The following is a 20,531-nucleotide window of genomic DNA, read 5'->3' on the forward strand; positions in this document are numbered from 1 at the left end:
ATTTTGTAAACTAAGATAGAACCATCCAGGGGAAGGTTCCTCGGGGAGGGGGCCTCACTGGAGCCTCTCACTGGGGAATCTTTGATAGATATGCTAATTAATAAGACCTATAAGGTTCTAGCCGATCTATCGGGTGTGTGCATTGCAGGGTGCATTTTGGTGCATTCCACCTGGGCGTGGTGCACCTAAGGGTCCTTAAAATAAATACCAAGGTAAAATCCCTTTTACCCTTCTAACCATGTTTGATTCTTGATTTTAAGACCAGGAAAAGGCATCACTGAAAAAAGAAAATCTCATTTTAAAACAGTTAGTGGAGAAAATGCATCTTCTGTGAGAAAGGATCCTTAAGAATTCAGTTACATACATAGTTACTGACCAATAAAAATCAGGTATTTTCCCAGAGGAAGAAGTTGAAAATTTCTATCATTACACTCAGTGGTGGTAAGTCCTCATACTTTTAGTGGAAAATTATTCCTTCTTAGCTGGTGGTATTTATTTTTTTAAGACATTTGTCTCTTGGCAAGTTCAGTGTTACCAGGCTCTCTGCCTATGTTGGAGGATTATTGCTCTATCTTTGTGTTAAATGGGGCTACACCTTTTTCCCCTTCTACTTCTTTGCATTTTTGTTTTGGTTTGGTTTTTGATTCTGTCAAGCTGCTGATGTAATTAAGGTTTGGAAAGAAGAGAGGGTGTGGGCACCTGAAAATATTAAAGACAGGTTAATTCTAAACATGGCTTTTCATGTTGTCATTTCCCAGTTAACAATCAGCTTCATAGTGGATTTCTCTTGAATCTTTGCCATGATATACTGCCAGCAAATGGGAGTGGTGAAAAATACTGGGAAGACCAGTGACTGCTAAAATAACACAAAATAATGGTGCTGTCATCACCTGTTGCCACAATATAGAATTCAACAAAAAATGCATGCAGTGGAAGGCCTTAGAATATCATTGCGTATACAAGTCACATTCAAGAAAATTATTTATATTTTTTTATTCTATCCATAGATACCTGATAATTGGTCATTGTGTTTTAGTTGACACACCTAAGAATCTGGTTCCTTCTAGTATACACAGACTTCTCTGCAATGTTAAGAAACTGCTTCCATTTTAATAAGCAGGGGATTCAATCCTGAACATCTTATTATTCAAAGCAGTTGTTTTAGGCCTCATCTTGTAACTGGGACGAATTTTGGTATTTTAATCCTTTAGTAAGTGTTCTTAATATTGGTGGGACATTGGAGAAGAAAAAGAAAGAGGCATCTAGTTTTTGATCTCTTTGCAGAACTATGCTTATCGCAATACTACTTTGCTTGGATACATAAAGTTTGAGTATATTCTTCTTAAGACATCTTTTGGAATTTGATCCTGTCTCCATTATAGAAAAAAAAAAATTTACAACTTCATTGGAAATTTTGGACAGCAGCAAAACAAAGATGAGTTTTGGGGGTTTTTTGTACTGCAAAAATATTAAATTTCTAGTTACTTGTGTAAAGTATGAGGAAATTGCTGAGCACTGCCTGCAAATAAGTACAAAAATTTTAATGAAAACCCAAATCTTAAACTGGCAACATGTCAACCTACTTTTGACAGTAATGTGTTCTTTTGTCAATGTGTAATGTTATAAATACTGAAACAGACAAAAATCCCAACAAAAATGTATTTTGAAATCTCAGGAATATTCAAACGCTGTGTGAAAATCTAAAGTTTTGCAGTCTTAATGTTTGCTTTTCTAAAAAAATTAAGTACTATTTTAGGTGTGTAAAAGATTAAGAATCTCTGTTGTAAAAATCTTTTTAGTAGTCTAAATTATAGCAGTTGAAATGGGAGAAAACATTGTCTTAAATTTGCTTTTAAATAGTATCCATCGTTAAACAGTAAAAAGAGGACTTTTTAAGGACATTTTTCAGTGGCCACCTGGAATGGACCTAGAATATTTGTACATCAGTTTACCTATACTTTTGGATTATAAATCTTTCCAGTAGGTAGGGAAATAAAGATAGTTGAGGTTTTCATAAAAATTTTATCAAGTCTTATCAGCCACAGAATTGCTTCACAGTGAATGGGAAAAAATCATGGATTGTTCAGTTTATATTGCAGCAACAAGTGGAGAGTTTGGAAAAAGCTGTTCAGCTATCTTGATGGGAACCAAAACTTTTTCATAAGTCATTCAAGTACAAATTAGCAAAGACAGAGATAGAAAGCCACTTTACAAAACTAAAATAAACACAGTTTGATATGTTAAGGTGCAGCAGTTGTTCAAACCTACATGACATTATAAACTAATTCTGAAATTTTTGCTTTTTTTGTGGTCAGTTGTCTCATTTTCCAGGCAGTGGCTATCCAATACTGAGCTTTCCCCTTGATGGCAAGTTAGCTATTATTTTTGCCAAATTTCATGTATTTCCATATAAAGTCACTGATTTGAAACATATGTTCATAGACGTAAGTAGTGTTTTACAGCATATATACTTTATTATGGGGTATATTTTGTCTAAAATGTTATTCATAGATCTTGAACAAAAGGAAGTTTACAAACAGGAATTACTCCTCTGACATTTCTGAAACATTTCTGCTCATAAAAGCAGGAAATTGAAGCCACTGAAATTTAGTGAAGAAAATTAGTGGGACCTCACTCTAGGATAGCTGGTCACATTGTGACTGCATGGTTTCCCCCAGAGTAAGAGACTTCACAGTACATTTTTTGCACTTCTGCTTATTCATAGAATTGTTCACTTCAGCAGCTATTCCAAAGCTCACTGCTCTAAGGATCTCAAACAGTAGTTGTTCTATGTCTTGCATGTGCATTTTAAACAAAATTTTTATGCATTATTTAACTGTTTAGATATTTTTACCCAGAAGAATTACTTATTTTTGTTGATTCAGAAGAAAAATAAGGTTTTATTCTACATTATATAAGTGTTTTGTAATGGTAATATTTTAGGACCATTCCTATTCCTGCAGTTGGGTTTGTCTTTGGGCAAGCTGTTTCTTTGACAGTTTTTGGATCCCAGGAGTGTCCTGGTAGAAGGTGATATATTTTCAGTGTAACATGGACTAGTACATAGAAAATTACCATAATCTATATTACACATTCAGCATTACTATGCATATCTCTATTTGCTTTCTCCACCTGAGCTGAAACTGGTACTGTCATTTCATTATTCATACTTCTAGGTACTTCAATATGTCTTTATTTTGTTAATAACTGTTCAATTATTCTTAACTTTAGGAATTATGGGACAAAAGTAAGCATGTTTAATTGGTTTTTTAGTCCCCTAATTTCATTTATTCATGCATGTTTCTCCTTTAGTTATATACGGAAACAGATTTGACTCCTGGTTTAAATTAAATCTTTCAAATGAGAGATGAAAGATGCATTCCTTTGTAATAAATGATGAATAAGTCTGTCAGCTGTACACTGGGCCAAGCACCATGTACAGTACATGTACACTATGTACTAGAAAATAACTTTGTGAAAGTAAGGTTGAGGTGTAGCAGTAATCCCTCAAGGTTTGTAGTCTTGCGGAGAAAGTTACTTCTGCATACTGCTCATAGTAGAGACTTTTCTTGAAGAATAAAGCTTCCATCCACACCTGCTAGCTAACGTACATTCACTGAGACAGGTTATTTGGTTGTTTATGTACCTCACCACAAATGCCTTGGAAGGTGTGCTAACTTGTTTGGAGATGCGATTAACTGAAACTTTCCTAGGGAAGTCTGAAGGGTTGGAATTTTGAAAAGAAATAGGAAGATTATAAATTTTTTATACATACCGAGAAAGATGTAAAGGGATCATTTAGACAATAGAATCCAAATTTGAAACCCTTCTACTTTGTATATATATTTTATATTTTTTTCTTTTATTACCTAATCCTTTCAAATCCTAATCAAATCCTAAACCCAGGTAATTTGAAGATGTCCATCTCAGTGGGTTGATATAATGACCTGTGTGATCAAGTACCAATAACTTGAGTCATTTAGCATACACTCCAGCTGCTGTGTTAAACAGCTTTTTTTTATTCCATAAGGGCCTTAGTTTGATGATACAAGCTGTCAGTGCACCCTGACTGCAAGACTAATGTACATGAACTGCTAATTGATCCTGAAGAAGCAACAGAACTTTCTCCTTAGTCAAAATCCTACTGGATATTGGTGTGCATTCTGTGCAAAGTAGAGGTAAAAAAAGGAGTGGGGGCGGGCAGGTATGTGACTTCCTTTGCAGTGAGCGCCACAGCTCCTGCAAGAGCAGCACTGTGTCCTAGCCAAAGAGGTATGTGCTTGGCTTTCCATTTTCTGTAGGATTCCTTGTTGTGTGATATTTACTCACTGCAGTTGAGTAGTACACAAAGAACTATAAATAGCTAATCTAAGCTCAGGACCCATTCCATTTTGACACTCCAAATACTGAGCAATTTGTAGCTTTTGCAGATAAATCCAAAATACTGATGCCTCAGGTAGTATTTCCATAGTGAGATCAAATATTTTTTCAAAGTTCTGTAGCTCATATTTTTAATTTGTATTTTGTTGAAACTCTTGTAATGGCAGAGGCCTTAAGGACAGGTCAGAAGGCTTATAGGCTGTTGCATGTGTGACAAAGAGGCCATAAAGAATCTGGTCAGATGTAGCTAATTAAAGGTAAATGAAGGACAGCTGCTTTTTATGTTGCCAGCACATCTTTGATCTGCTCTACCCCTCAGACCTCTGTGGGCAAGGTAGTTAAATACAAACTAGGAGGCCTATTTTAAAGACATTAAAACCCTCCAGGGCAATTGAGTGACAGTCCAAGCAGCCATAAGCTGTTTGCTTTATTCATTAGAGAACTTTAAATGTGTCACGAAATAAAATAATGTCCATGCTCTTAGATCAGCATTAGCAATGAAGATTACAACAGCTCTGGGACGTATGAATGGGCAAACTTCTTATGAAAACAAGTTTACTGAGAAGCATTTTACTATAGCAGCAAAGAAAATATCAGTTACACATTTTTGTTGCAGGAATATTGATTCAATATGCATTGAAATATCCGAAGGTGTAGTGACACAAACATCATGTAACCCAGCGCTGACCTCAGTGGTCCCTTCAGTCATGGTTTAAAAAACTTCCATTTCAGACACACATGAAGGAAAGAATATGTCATATGTGAGTGACATAATAGCCTGTAATACTTGCTGAAAAATTTATGGAGAATTTGCACAATATATAGCTCTTCACTTGTGTCTAGAGGCTCAGATACTGAAGTTTGTAAACTGCAAGTGTTTATTTTATCACTCAAAGTTTTAATGTTAATATAGCATCAGAAAGACAAATTAAAAAAAGAAAATCTGTTAGCTATATAAACAACTCTTTATTGCTAGTCATTTAGGAAAAAGTGACTTTGCACAGAAATATTTGTGAATCCAATTCAGTGTATTTTTTGAAAATTGTTTGATATCTTAATGTTTTTATTACTATTTTTAAATAGGAATTTAAATGATAGTTAAAATTTAGCAAATTCCTGTGACATTCTAAATGGTAAATTCTGGTGATCCATGCCATAATGCCTCAATAATATTTAAGAACATGAAGAAAATATTTGGTTTTTTTAATGTGGGCTGTGTTTTCCTCCATTATCTTTTGTGTCAGTACCCAAATGTTACCTTGTTTGACGGTATAATCAAACCCTCCATGCTATTTAGCCCCATGGGAACAGCTTTGGTATTTTAAAATCAGATAAAGGTGTGAAAAGTCTAAAATTCTAAAACTGTCTTTTTGACTATATCATAAATGCAAATTTTGTGGGTCTTACCATACAAAGAACATTTCTACATAGCATTTTGCCTCAGAAAGGCTCTGTGTGAGTAGTGCAGTTGGAACTGCATGCCTGTGAAAGTAGTATATGCTATTGGAGTCTGGAAGAACCTTTCTTCCAAAGACATGTAGCTCTAGTAGAAGATTCTTTGTTACTAGGCACTGATTTTTGCTAGTTGATTTGACGATTCCTTCTAGTCTTGCTATAATTATATTTAACTATGCATAATTTAAAATTAATTCGATCCTCCAAATTGTCATAGATTTCTTTAATGGCAGATATATAAGTATTTCTGCAGTCAAGCCATGGGCATGCGGTTAATCAAGTTGGTAGGTCTGTGAAACAGGGACTTAATTTTTTCAAGTAAGCAGCAAATAAAAAAATTGAATTAAACTGGAAGATGGCCTTTGTTTTTTACTCAGTTCTTAGAGAACTTAAATGAGCATTGAGCAGTTTTAGTGGAGCATGTTAAATGATTCATAGAGCTGTACTCTAGGCAACAGTAGGTACAAAGATGTGGTTATTGCTGGCAGCATGAGCATAATTTCCTGATTTGACTGAGTGTGCCTTGAATGTTGTCGAAAGCAAACAATGAATAAATTTGTGCTAAATTTAGAGCAGTTTGCATACCTGCTTTGAACATCAAAGCTAGATATTTTTTACCCCGAGGCAAGAAATACATTGAGAAAATATTGCAGAATTCTACTAAATGTAAGTTAGGTAGATATTGTTGATTGAGAACCCATGGTTTTGGTGAGCACATTTACAGCTATCTCACATTGAATCAACATGTATCAGCTTGTCTCTGTGTTAGACTGAAAAAATGTCTATACTGTGGTAGAACTACTGAGAAAGGGAATTACAATACCTTGATAGGACCATTTGTCACCAACCTAAAGATCCAATAAAAATAAGTCCAAAAAAAGGAACTAAAACATAAGAATAGTCTTGGGGGGGTTTATTGTTTTTCATTTTTCCAACAAAATCCCCGAGGCAAGATAAATACCTTCTCAATGTGTTCCGTGCTGACAAATGCTGAATTGCAAATGTTGCTTTATCATTACTACAACAACTCAGTTGTTGTACTCAGTGCTTGTGTATGCATGTATTATCTCAGTGTGGAATTTGCCCTTCCAAAGGCTATAAAGCTTTGTGCACGTGTGCCCAGGTATAGATCACAGCTTAGGTTTGAGTATCTTTTATTCAGAGTATGACTATTTAAGAAGATGCATACCATTTTCTGTCTTTATTCACTTAATTGCTATAGCCCAGTTTTCAAGCTCAGCAAAAATAATAGACTACATTGGCATTTATTTTATATTTGCAATAGAACTGAACAGTTTCCCATCTGATAATTATGTTCTCTTTAGCTGGGCAGACAGCAGTGAAACAGAGGAAATACTAGGTAAGAATTGTGAGCACCAAGGATGAGCAATTTGAACTTTCTGCTGTGAGCACTGAGCATGAGCATGTTTCTAGCTAGGTCTGTGTACTGGGACTTGGAAGCTGAAGGGAGTTTATGGCTGAGTAACAGCTGATCTAGACAAAATGCTGCCTGAAACACGCATTTCCAGCTCCTGTCTTCCACACACCTAGGATGTGATTCTCCTGCCTTTGAGGAATCTTTACTTGAAACCTTGAAGATTAAAATGTTCGTTTGCTATACTATATAACCAAGGAGCTATTATTATTTCAACACTAGCTGAATTACTTTCATGGACAGAGCTCCAAGAACACTGACCACTTTCAGCACAAGTACTATAGACCAAAAAACAAAAATTTCCACTTGCTGCTGAAGTCCAGGGTGGTTTGGGTTTGTTTTTTTTTTTTTTGAAAGTCAGGTAATCCCTGTTCCCAACCCTGCTTTTGGGGATACCAATTCCAGATAGCAGTGCTACACTGACAGGTTGCATCTGTTAGGGACCACTGTTACCTAATAAGAAGTTGAGCATGGCCCAGCTCCTCCGGTAGACATGCAAAAGACTTCTTCTATAATGTGAAAGTAAACCAACAGCTCCTCCTGGGATCCTCCTGTGATCAGCCAACACATTTTTAAACACAGACATCCTTGTCTACACCGAGGGGAAAATCATATTCAACAACTTGTTTAATTAACATGTTTTCTAGTGTATTTTCTCCGTGTAGACTAGGTCTCTGAGGAAGAATGACTCATGAATACAGCACTGCCATTATGGAGTACTTTTTGGAGTAACTTTCCATTTCTCCACATTTTCTAAGGAAAGCATTGATTTGGCTCATTACCTAAAACGTTAATTAATGTTTGTGAGGATCTCCACGGTACCATTAGTTAATCCCATACCACATCACTGAATAGAATCCCGGGCAAGAGTTAAAATAAGTGTCACTTTCTTAAGTGAAGGCTAACAGGTAGATCTTTCTCAGCACAGTCTACACATGCTGTTGTATTCCTTGGAGCCTAGTTGACGTATACTACAATCGAGAAGGGCACAATGTGTGACCTCTTCCCTAGGAAAGGAGTGAGCCTTGACTGCCCAGTGAACCTAACACTTTGTGGACCTTTCTGAGGAAGATGCACCTCTACAAAACAGTTAAAAGCCTTATGTGTCTGTGAAGGTGAAGTCAGACAGCCAGCTAATAGAAATTAATTAATCTGTGCAGAATTGACTGCAGGGATGCTTTTTTCCAGGCATTGGTTGTTTATGAAATAGTGCTGTTACAATCAGGAAGAGAGTCCGTGCTTCATCTTGTCAAATGGAGTGTTTTAGCCAACAGAAAAGCATATTTAAGAGGAATTTGTCATTGTTTTTATTAGGATACAAAGATCAACACAGGATTCTTTCTGTCAGACTTATATTCTCAGAAGGAAATGCATAGTACACATAAAATACTTATGATCATTTCATACATTGTAACTATATCTATGTAAAAGCCAAAATAAATATCAACTGTTCCAGCTATACAATATACAGTGCCTGATGTGTTTATTGCCACATTTTCTATGACCAGTCTCCTGTCTGTTGTGTTTCTCCAGTGACTGTGTTATTCCAGGGAAATGAGTAACACAAGGGGAGGAGGGTGCATAATGGCTTCTACACTGTAGGGGGTTGTCTGAACTAACACATGGATCATGCTCTACATCTCTTGAATCTGGGTTGAATCTGTGTTCGTGTATTATGCGGAAAAGACATAGAGGGTGAGCTGCTCAGGTTTCTTTGAAAGACAAATCAGTGTCTATCACAGACACTTCGCACTTTTCAGTTCATAGCTTTGAGGATCAATGAAATGCTGAAGATAAGAAGATAAGGCCTCTCCTAAGGACGTCCAAAGCCCAAATGGTTCTGGTTTTATCTGTGTTATTTTGCAAGAACTGTTAGCTAGGTTGCATTCTTTTTCTCCCTGTGCAGTGAATAGATGAAGTATGGAAACCCTTGCAGATATGAGGAGAGCTATAATCCTGTGCTGCTGAAATCTCAAAACTTTCACATTTTGCCAGATGGATTGTTACAATTACAGCACATTTTAAACAGTGTCATAGTATTATCAGTGATTATTGATACAAGATTTGTGTGAATGATGGAATAGAGCAACAAAGAACAAAGGAACTCAAAGTAGCCACCAGTCACCAAAATGTTTGCATTGAAGAGATGTATGTGAAGATAGCCAGTTTGAAATTTTAAGTGTGAATCTTGTAGATGAAAATTTAATGTAATCCATAATGGAAACAATTTAAAGACAGAAGGTATTAGTTGGGAAAGGGAAAATGCTTTACTGAGGAGGGTCAGTTTGGGGGTCAGCATTTTCTGTCATTTTATTCCCTCCATGGGCTCAGTTACTGAGCAGAATGTTTTACATAGTAGAATTCTGGACTCCCTTCTTGGTTGTTAATATTCCACTTGTGTGCACTCAGAGCATGTCAACGATGACAGCTGGTTGTTTCTTCAACACACAGATTTTGATTATGTCTTGGTTTATGGTTAGTATTTGGTTTTCACAGGGAATGTTTTCCCACCCAGAAGACAACAAATGTTGGACTGACCCAGTAATTGTTCTTTCCTATATTTCCTTTGGGCTCTTGTTCAGCTAGTTGGATCTGAGTTGTTTTAAACATAATTAGGCCTTCATAAATCACTCTGGGTTGGTTTGCATGTGACATCACCAAGGAGACCCAATGGGACAATTAGAGTATTTTTTTGGACAGTGTATCTGTAACTATGTTAACTACTTTATCATGGAAATAAAATTTGTAAACAGTAGTCTTTGCAGTGACAAGTTAAGATATATTGCACCCTGATAGAGCTGTTTAGTAAATTAGATTTTCATAGTGCTAATTGAATTTGTCACAAAGCTGATGAACATTAGCTAAAGAAAGAGCAATATATTTTATTTTATTGAGCACATCTCAGAGTGCTTGTAATTTAGTGAGGCCACCACACTTTCTGGGCAGGCTATCAAGTAGGATGTTGTAATGATTTGCATGACTACTATAGTAGATGGAAAAATGTAGCTTGTGTTTGTAGCTGTTCCATTAGTGTCTTGCACAGTGTGCAGTCCTTTGGTGCTCTTCAGAGAGTTGTGTCATAATCCCAGCATCTTTTGAAGAATTCTGTCTGGTGAAATCAGTAACTATACATCGTTTAAAACCTGGTGTGTAATTATATGATGAGACAAAAGAAAGACTGAGAAAGGCAGATAACCAATAGAATCCTGAAGTTATCAAAACAGAGCTCTTGCCAAGGACCTTGGAATTCATCTGATTCAGTTGCTGGAAAAATGCCTGAATTAAAAATTATCCTATGAGGACCAAGAAAATAGAGCCAAAATCTGGCACTCTACAATTTTCTCCCAAAATGGTCATTAATGCTGCAAAAACAGAATAGGGTGAACAACCCTTGGCCCCATGTTTGGCCCCCTACTGTAGGCTCTATCTGCCAAAATAAGATGGAATAGAAGATCAAAAATGGGGAGGGAGGGGGAAGGTTGGAAAAGGAGAGCTTAGAAAAGGAGGGTAGTTGGAAAGGGAAAATCTCATAGGCTATGCCCCCTGCTAGCACTGAAATACTCGGTTGCAGCTCCACTCACAAAGCACCTGTTGGCAGCTGTTGGAGCAGTTTATAGGCTTTGGGACAGTTCCCTTACAAGAAATGTGATATGGTCTTATTTTAGTAAAATAGAAGCAATTCCTGGACAATAATTACAGCAATAAATATACCTGCACAGAAATAACGATGACAGCTTTTGCTTTCATTTAAAAAATTACATTATTTTTAATGAATCTCATTGCTAATATTAATATTCTTTGGCTGATAACACCTATGTTGTCTTCCTTTTATTCAGAATTGAAAAACAAAACAATGTTGCATGGAGTGAAAAGAAAATACAGCAAAACAATGATAATAAATATTAACTTGATACCGTCCTTCAAACTCAGTGGCAGGAAATTAGTTGACAGGATGTGAGAATTCTCCATCATGTGAATCTAAGTCCTGATGATGAGCAGTGGAACAGGAAGGGGAAGAGCCAGGACTACACGTCAGCATCAGCACAGGGCAGGATAGGACAAAGTACCAGTGAGGCTGCAGCTCAGATACTCAGGAATCAGATGTCATCTTAACATCAAGTTCATCTAAACCACCAGTGCAGTCCTGCAGTGTCCTTAGGAATTATTCTTATATGACAAAGAAGCAAGTGCCAACCTGAACTCCCTTCCTTTGCTACTTTCAGCAAGACTTAATATATTTATTTATGATGCCAGTCAAATGTTCCCACTGTTCTTGAGTCAGAAAACTGAGCAAAAACTAAGTTTAAATTGATTGCATCACTAAAGTCCTCACTTTCCCCAATCTAATGAACAACTAGCATCATTTAATGTTGAAAAGCCCAGTGGTTTACATGCACTACAGAAGAGCGTGTTTAATACATGAAGTGTATAAGTACTGTATCGTCAATGATATATTTGGGTTTTTACTTTACTTTTCAAATTTCAAAAACTATTGGAGTCAATGAAAATTAAATTACTATTTGTGCAAATGTTTATTAGGCCTTTCTTTCTTATTCTTTTATAGGTCTTGTAGAAATTTGCCTGATGCATCCCCTTGATGTAGTGAAAACAAGGTAAGATCATGCTTGAACAGGTTTTGTTGACACTGGAAGATATCCAAATTACAAGCTGTCAAAAAATAAAATCCTAGAACTTCTCCAAGTAAGATAACTTGTGCCTTTAATGACATTCATATTTACTTACCTGTATCTACAGCATTTGACAGATGGAATTTGAGTAGCATGGCACATTTCTGATTAGAGGTCATCTAAAGGTGTTAAATCTGCTTATGACATGTATTTTTACTCTTGTAACACAATGGTATGACATGAAGACGGCAAAAGTTAAATTCACTTACTATATGTAGTACCTGCAGTAATGCTTTTATACGTAATTGGGAAATACCATATTGCCTCCAAAATACTTTTCACAGATTTTTTTATAAAAATAATAAGGGAAGGTGTTCTATATTCTTTTTGTAAGCTAAGTAACTACATGGTTTTATCTTTTTAAAAATTGTTTCTGTCTTTATTTTTTTTCTGAATATTTGTTCTTATATGAGTATAAATGATTAAATGACCTTGAAAATTTGCTCGAGTTAGGTTTTTTTTAATGTTGATTACAGAAATGAAAAAAAAAAAGTTGTGTTTCTAGTTTCTGGAATATCCTTTTATTTTCTATGCTTTATAGTTTTCATGTAAATTCACAAGTGAGTGTTACTGTACATGAAAAGCAAACCAGAATGGAGAAGCATACTTTTAGAAGGAGAAAAGTATTCATGCCATGTGTGTTATGCAGTGCCAATATTTACCATATACTTCTCCTGGTCTATCTAGGTCCCAAGCATCTAGGTAGAAAAGCTTCACTAGGAGACTAATCAGCCCCAAACAAATGATGAGGACAGCTGTGGTCTCTGGAATATGCTTTATATTGTCAATTGCTACTTCGTATTCTAGTTCCAGTAAGCCAATGTGTGAGCTTTTTATGGATGCATTTTTGGCCTCTGTATAAATCACGTTCTGTGATTTGCCTAAGACCTTGAGATGCCTTTTTTTGCAGGTTGCATTTTGCAGGAGGAAGTCATCTGTCTGTGGTCATTGTCCAGCACCAAGAGACAGTTATTAAGGCTCCATCTGTGTTAACTGCTGCTGAGGTGCTGTAGGTCTGCCTTGGGGCTTGGAGTTTGCTCAGGCAATTCTTCCATATCCCTTCATAACATGGAATGTGTTGATTCATATAGAGACAATGCACCTGGTAGTTTTGAGGATCCTCTCTGCCCCTCCCAAGAACCACTGAAACAATGCTATTAAAACAAGACTTACATAAGATTGAAATTAAAGGCTCAGAAGCAACAGGGTACAAGCAAAACAAAAACAAGACCAAATTTAAAAGAAAAAAATCTATCTTGCTCTGCTGTCAAGTGGTCCCCTGTCATGGGTTAGCAAGCATAGTCCCGGAAGTGATTTTCTTGCAAAGAGGTGCTTACAGCTTCCTCTATGACCTGAAAGAACCTATCAGCTGTCCAGTTTGAATATGGACAATTTTTTAAAGGATGTGCTTTAGTGACTTCATTTTGGTAGGTTGTGCTAGAACTCACCTATAGCTTTCAAGCTTTGGTTTTACCTCTTCCCGTTTTTCTCTTTGTACTGAACTAGAACTCATGTTCTTTTGTAGCATAAATGTAGATCATTCATAATTTAGTATAAGCCACATATCATATGTCAGAAAATGCATTAATTGAATATCTGTACCAGCAGTCAACAGACATACCTTCAGTTTTCTGATAGAAACCACACAGCCAACTCTCAGAACACAAGGACAGATTTCCCCATTTCTCTTTGAAATTTTACTGAATTTTACACACTTTTAGTAGTGAAAAGGCTTTTCAGATCTGAGATCCAGAAATGTAAAGCATTAAAGAGTGTATGGGGATGTCTGTGAAACTATAACAATCCTTAAAAACACAATGAAAAGTAGTAAAAATTAGGAAACCCTTAAATGTGAAATATGAGTCCACAAACAGTGGAATTTTTAGAAGAAAGAAAGAAGTAGGAAAAAATGAAAGAACAGTAGCTATGCAGAAGAAATCAGATTATAGATCAAACTAAAACTGAGGGTCTGAATCAAATAAAAAATCCATTAAAGAAATTTCTTCATTTGAAGAAATTTCCATTGATTTAACTCTTCCACTGAGTTAGCTGCAACTCATTGCAGAAGTGGGCAGCACCCAAGTGACAGTTTTTCTAGTTTGTTGATGTAGATGTATTCAGAGATATTACACAGAATTTGCAGTAACTTTTCTGCAGATCTCAGCACTGGGTAGTAGTTGAAAATACTTACATTTTGAAAGCAAATGACAAAATCAAGAATGGAATATCCTTTGATCTCATCCATCATTTTGTTCTATGTTCCCAACATCATGCTTCTTCCTTTCATTTTGTAATGGTCCCAATTTACTGTAGCAGATTAATTCCTTGATGGCCTTGAAAGTTCAAATGAAACATTGGTTTTAATTCTGAACTTTGGACATAGAGTGTTTTCTAATACATTTTCATTGACTTTATTCCTTTATTGCAGGGCCTCTAAGTACCCTTGTGTACTTAATCTTTCCCAACATGGTATTGAGAATCCGCCATTTCCTAATCGCTTCCTGCTATTATAGTTTTGGTGATTGGTTTAGGGTTTTCTTCCTTTTGGTTAGGTGAAAGGACATATGAAAGCACCATTTGTTGCTTAATTTTTATGGTGTTTTGAGTTTCCTGCCTTTTTTTTCTAGAAGTGTGTTTGGTGGAAAGAGTCCTGTGGCCATTTCAAATTATTGGGATCTCATTGATCTAAGTTACTGTTTTGAAGGAGTTTAGGGAAGATGTCAGAGGCTCACATCTAGTGGACTGGTGGCTTAGTGCTTCATTGATATTTTGTGTATGTGTATGTTTTTAATAAAAAAATTGGAAAAAATAAAGTTTCTGTCAAAGATTATTTTGAAGCCCTGGAAAATGGTTTGGCTCCTTTATGACATTTTGCAATATCTTTTTGTGTTTAGCAATTTTCTATTATTCTACAGTAACAGTGCTAGATTTGTTTATCTGCTCACATCAAGGGAGGAACAGTATATAGCTACATGCTTGTAAACCATAGAGAATCCAAAAGCTTAATGAAGTGTTTTTTCCTATGTGTACATCTGAAAATAATTTTATTTTTTTCTCTGCTAGAACACCACAGATCACTACTCTAAGAAATTCCTGTTAGCTAGATAGATGAAGATAACTATGATCCATTGTTTTAGCTTTATTCTTTGAAATAAAGCTCTTTTCTCAATTGCAAGATATATTGGAATAGTTTCTGATGAGATATTATTAAAAAAAGATGTGCTGAATTTTTAATGTTTTTGTAGAACAGTCTCTAATAGCTATTTTATGTATCAGTTACCCTTATGATTAATTTAGCCATTAAATAAAGTACTGAATCTCGGTTCTTGTCCTCCTAAATACAGTCTGGTAAGTTTTTGTGTATGCCCATGTATCAGAAGTGACAGCAGTAGCAAGACTTTTTTGGTACAGATACAGTCAAGACATAGAAGGTCTACTTTTTAATTAAGAAATATAGATGATCTTTCTTTGCTAAAAAGTGAGAGCGGAGAAGTCTTAGCCTGGATAAAGAATTAGGTTTGCTTACTTTGTACCTTTTTTGTGTCTTAACTGTAATACAGGCTGTAATGTCATTTTAATCCATGAGACTTTCAAAGGGTGACAAAATGACATACTAGATCATGACACATAGGACAAGACATTGCCATCTATATTACTTTAAAATTAAGAATAGTAAAATGCTTTGCCAGGTAGAGTTTATCCTTTGTGTCCTAGTGGTGTATGTTTTGGCTCAAACAAATATACAAAATTCAGAACTTAATTACATTTTATTGTTGGATAATTAGTATTTAGTCAGAAGCTCATAGGTGTAGTTGGTGAGAGAAAGGAAGAGAATTACAGGGAGTTGTATAAAGTCAAGGGAAAGCTAATTGTATTTGAGGAATCAGTCACGCAAGCCTGACTGGTAACTTGAGGATGTTACTGTGGTCTGTCTGACAGTTCCAGGTTATGTTCTTAGGTAATCTGAATTCTCAGGAAAGAAACCCTGTTTATTTTTTTCATTTCCCTACTACTGGGTTGCTGGCATAAAAATGACATTTTCAGGAGTTCCATAACTTTGAACTACATGCATTAACAGAATTTTCCTTGCTATTGCATTTTAACACCTTAAAAAATGCATGCAACCAATGGTCATATTGGAAAATTAGAAATACAAGTAGAAATAAAATTTTAGCTAATGTTTCCTAAGGTTTATAAGTTGATTCCCTTTCTATGTGCATTCTCTTTTTCTTTGATTATCATCAGTATTTATACAGCTGAATTTTATTGATTCCACTGGTCTTGGAAACAATTTCAAAATTTCCCTTGCCAGTACTCACACAGACTGTGAAACATGTATTGGAGTAGAAATAGTAATTTTGGATGTGACTTGGTATTGTGTAGTTAGGAAATGGAAACCTATTGAGTTGTCAACATGACAGAATTTAATAGAAAACACAAATGAAGAAATATATGACTATGTGTTTTCAAATAATAGATAAAAAAGTACCAACACAACATCAAAAGCTTTCATCCAAGAAGAAAATGTGTCTGAAATTCCTGTAAACAGGAAAAATGTTATGTGAATTAATCATTTACTTCTCTATTCCATTTTGTCAGTAATTTGACATCACTATACATTTTGAGACAAATATTTGAAAGAAAGATGGTTTCTCTCACATCACACTAATACCAAATTGTCCTCCAGATCTGTTTTGACTTCAGTGGAGATAGATGAGTTCATACCACTGGAGTATTTAGAGGTGTTTTACTTCCAGATAATGTACAACAAAGAGTGGTAAATGTTGTGCCAAATACCATCTAAAAGACTTTGTCCTAACATTTAAACATATATTCAATGGGCAGTTTTTTAATACTTCTCTAGTTAACTCAAATAATGACTGTTCCATTTGATTTTTTTCTCTATATTTAAACAGTCTTATCTATTTTCTGACACTGTTGGGGCTGCCCAAGGCAGCACAGACATCCTTGGCTTCTGCTGCTGCAGGCAGGGGTCGGCTGCAGCTAGGAGGGAAAGCTGCCAGCTGCAGCCTGCAGGGAAAGCTGGCTCCTTTGCTAGGAGCGAGCCCCAAACAAGGGTGGTGTAAAAGCACTGGCAGAGGCAAAGGATGAGAGAGGAGTCTTTGTGTAGGTTCCAGCTGGTTTATTGCTGGTGGAGGGTCCAGGGACAAAGACTCAGAAGTGAGAGAGATCACAGTATTTTATATGGGGGTGGAACAAGGGGAAACAACCATTGGGGATCGACTGAGAAGGAGGGGACAACAAGGGAATATCCAATAGGGCTAAGTTAAGGGAGGGAATTATATGAGTAGACCAATGGAGCATTGAAGAAGGGAGAACTTTCCAGAACTAATACATAAGCAACTAGGGGAGATACATAAACATGAACTTATACATAAAACTCAGTGTAGAACTCCTGAACCAATATACTTAAAACATGTAAACTAAGAACCACTAGGATCATGAGAACTCGCCGTAACCACGAGGTGAGAATCAGACCTCTGTGTTCTGGAGGCCTGGCCACCAGTCCCCTGGATGCTCTGCTGCAGTGGCCACTGCCACCTGCACTGCAACAATTTTCTGATATAGTTGTGCTTTCACAACACAGACTCACATAGAGATAAGTGTGCAATTTCAAAGTCAATGAGTAAAGGAGACCCAGGAGATCTCCTTTTAAAAGATTTTACTTCAATTTATCAGGAGAATAAGTTATTAAGTATATCTTGTTTTCATGACCAACCTATCCAATGTCCCTGTTTTTTTTTCTTAAAGCTGTTTCTCACCTTAGGCAGGGAGGCCGCAGTCCATATTGCTCTACTTTAACACCTCTTCACATAGTTCAGCATTAGATCAGAATCTTCATATGAACTGACTTTTGATCTCATGTGTGATCTCAAACATCAGCATTTAAAATATGAGACGAATAATTCCCCTTAAAAACTGTGGAGAAAATTTTTGTGTAGTCAAGATAGAGATCTTATAATTTGCTACTCTTTCTGAAAAATTCTAAACCAACATCATGAATCTTAAGCCCCAAATTTAAAAAAATAATTTGGGATCTAAATCGAGGTTTGGAATCTGCATTACAGACCCATTTTTAGTTAGCAACTGTTCTGCTGATTTGTGTGCATATTTATCCGTTCTGTTCCTTTGTTCCAATTCTGTCATTTTGGTCTTATTAAAAACGTTCAGCTTACTACATGTGTTTCCGATCTCATTCCATCTGTTATTTTGCAAGAGCTACTTCCTTTATATCATTAATTCCTCTTTGATTTTTGGTCTTTTTTGTTTGAATGGGCAGAGGTGGAGCTTGTTTCTGAAAAACATTGGTTAAGGAAGAGTTCATTGTCCTTATACAATGTTACCATTTCCAAGTGACCATACTTCACTTGGTTTGCATCAGGCCATGTTAAGTTCATGTTACTTTATGCAAACTGCTCTAGTTAGATTCGTAACAGTTTTAGGCAGAAAATAGCCTTCCTGTCCTGGGAAAATTATCAGGATACCAAAATATTCTGTATTGGAATGAACAGTTGAACTCTCAGAAGACTTAGAAAAACAATGAGTTATGGCCTATGAAACTTCGTGTAATTAATTTTGGATTTTGGAAGTTTTCACTTCCTTTTTTTTTTCTTTCTTTCTTTTCAATGATTTTTAAGTAATTTTGAACTAGAAAAACAGAAGGTTTTGTTTGAAAATGTAGAGAACAACATCTATTGTCATCTAAAAAGAAGCGTATAAAAATATATTGAAACTGATAGTTTCTTGAGAAATGTTTTTTTTCATTTTGAAGAGAAAGAACTGAGAAAAATAATCCCTGACCAACTCAGCATAATGTCCTTATTTCATCCAAATGTCAAGGCTTTTCTCTGGGATTCGATTTCCTTGATTTATCAGTGGCCTTTGGCACAATTTTTCACAGGGCTTGTGTGCATATTGCAGCTTGTACTCTATTTCTGGCATTTGAATTTCAGCTTTGAGATACTTTGGATATTTACATACAGATCCAAATTTTTTATAATGAGGACTTTATAGTAATTTGGATGTGGATGTGATCCAGTGCTCTGTAATTTGCTCTTCTTTTTCCTTCTACGTACAATCTGTTAGGAATTAATAAGGGCACATGGGCTAATAATTCCTGCTATATATACTATTGCAATTTAAATCCTTCCCTGAATTAAAGAACAGCATTGATGTACACTGTTAAACAGAGGCTCTGATTTGCAGTGCTTGTCAAAGTAATTTCGGTTCCTATGTGCTTTTTTTTTTGTTATTCGTAGGCATACCACGTATATATTTTATAAAGAGTGTCAAGATCCTTTGGGATAAAAGGAGCTGTGTAAAAGTGGTTTCATCATCTCCTCATGTGATACTGTGTTATTTGTGATCAAACAGCAGAACTGCTTGATGATATCCCTATTTCAAATCAGTGTAGATTTTTGGAAGATCTATAACATGTATTCTTTCCTTGATTTTAAAATAATTCTATCCCTTCTTTGATAAAAACTGAATTTCTGCATCATCAAATCAGACTGCTACAGATCTCTTAAGCTTTTCTTTAATTTTGATTAAACATTCTGCCATCTACTCCTGAGTTTTTTTAATGAATAGGAGGTGCTTTTTTAAACTGAAACACCCTAAAATCATAATTTCCATTTGACAGCATGGCATGATGATAGTGTGCTTTGGGTTACATGTTATCTGTGCCATTTCACTGGATTTTCTTGTTTCTTGAGTCACTTGTGAGCTGTAACAACCCTGAATTTCTAACACCCCCAAAATAAACCATGTCCACCTTCAGCATGCTCAAGATAGAACAATAATCTCTATTTACCTGTTAAAGAATCCTTTGTTTGTGAAGCTTTTAGGTGAATAAAATGAAAAAAAAGAAGATTCCAGATGACTAATTAGTTACTTAAATACTCCAGGAGTGCTCCAGAAGGCAGTGAAATGGCTGTCTGTGCAGGGAGCAAGTGGTGAGACCATCATAGGAGAATTGAGAGAGGCAGTAGTAGATGAGATAAGCTTTTCAGACAAGGAAGCAAGTGGACAGTCTACCAGAGAGAGCAAAATGAAAAGAATACCAGAGCAAGAAGGAATGTGTGATGGATTTCTTGTATAATTTCTTGTCAGCCCAGTAAATGTGGAAGGCATGTCTTGGGTTTCTAGAAGAATGGGGGATCAAAGCTGACTTGGAGTGGCCTTAGTTCTCTTCAAAATGTAGTATATAATTGTGTTTGAGATTTTTGGTTTGGTGGATCTTCCCATTAGAGTGCAGTGCCAATGATGCCAAGGTCGTGGGTTCAATCCTCGTATGGGCCATTCACTTAAGAGTAGGACTTGGTGATCCTTCTGGATCCCTTCCAACTCAGACAATTCTGTGATTCTGTGAGAAAATCTCTAACATTCCTCAAGCACAGCTCTGTCTAGCTGAACCCTTACAGATGATTCTTTGAGCAGCTGATTTGGGGAATAAATGGCAATCATGCTAGAAGACATATTGAATATTATCCGTCCTGCTAGTGACAATCCTTTTGACTATGGACACTTGAAAGATATAATCAGTCATTTGT

The 20,531-nt window shown here is 36.0% G+C and overlaps 1 protein-coding gene across 3 annotated transcripts in view; it reads left to right on the plus strand.

The window, feature by feature from the left end:
• SLC25A21 (solute carrier family 25 member 21) overlaps positions 1-20,531 on the plus strand; it is a 246,493-nt gene that overhangs the window by 121,546 nt on the left and 104,416 nt on the right. For all 3 annotated transcript variants that reach the window (XM_048306220.1, XM_048306221.1, XM_048306219.1), the window contains exon 2: positions 11,835-11,883. In XM_048306220.1, coding sequence (XP_048162177.1) covers positions 11,835-11,883 — 49 coding nt within the window. The remainder of the gene's footprint in view (positions 1-11,834; positions 11,884-20,531) is intronic.

The sequence above is a fragment of the Corvus hawaiiensis genome, chromosome 6, assembly GCF_020740725.1.
Source record: "Corvus hawaiiensis isolate bCorHaw1 chromosome 6, bCorHaw1.pri.cur, whole genome shotgun sequence".
In the NCBI taxonomy this organism is placed as follows: domain Eukaryota; kingdom Metazoa; phylum Chordata; class Aves; order Passeriformes; family Corvidae; genus Corvus; species Corvus hawaiiensis.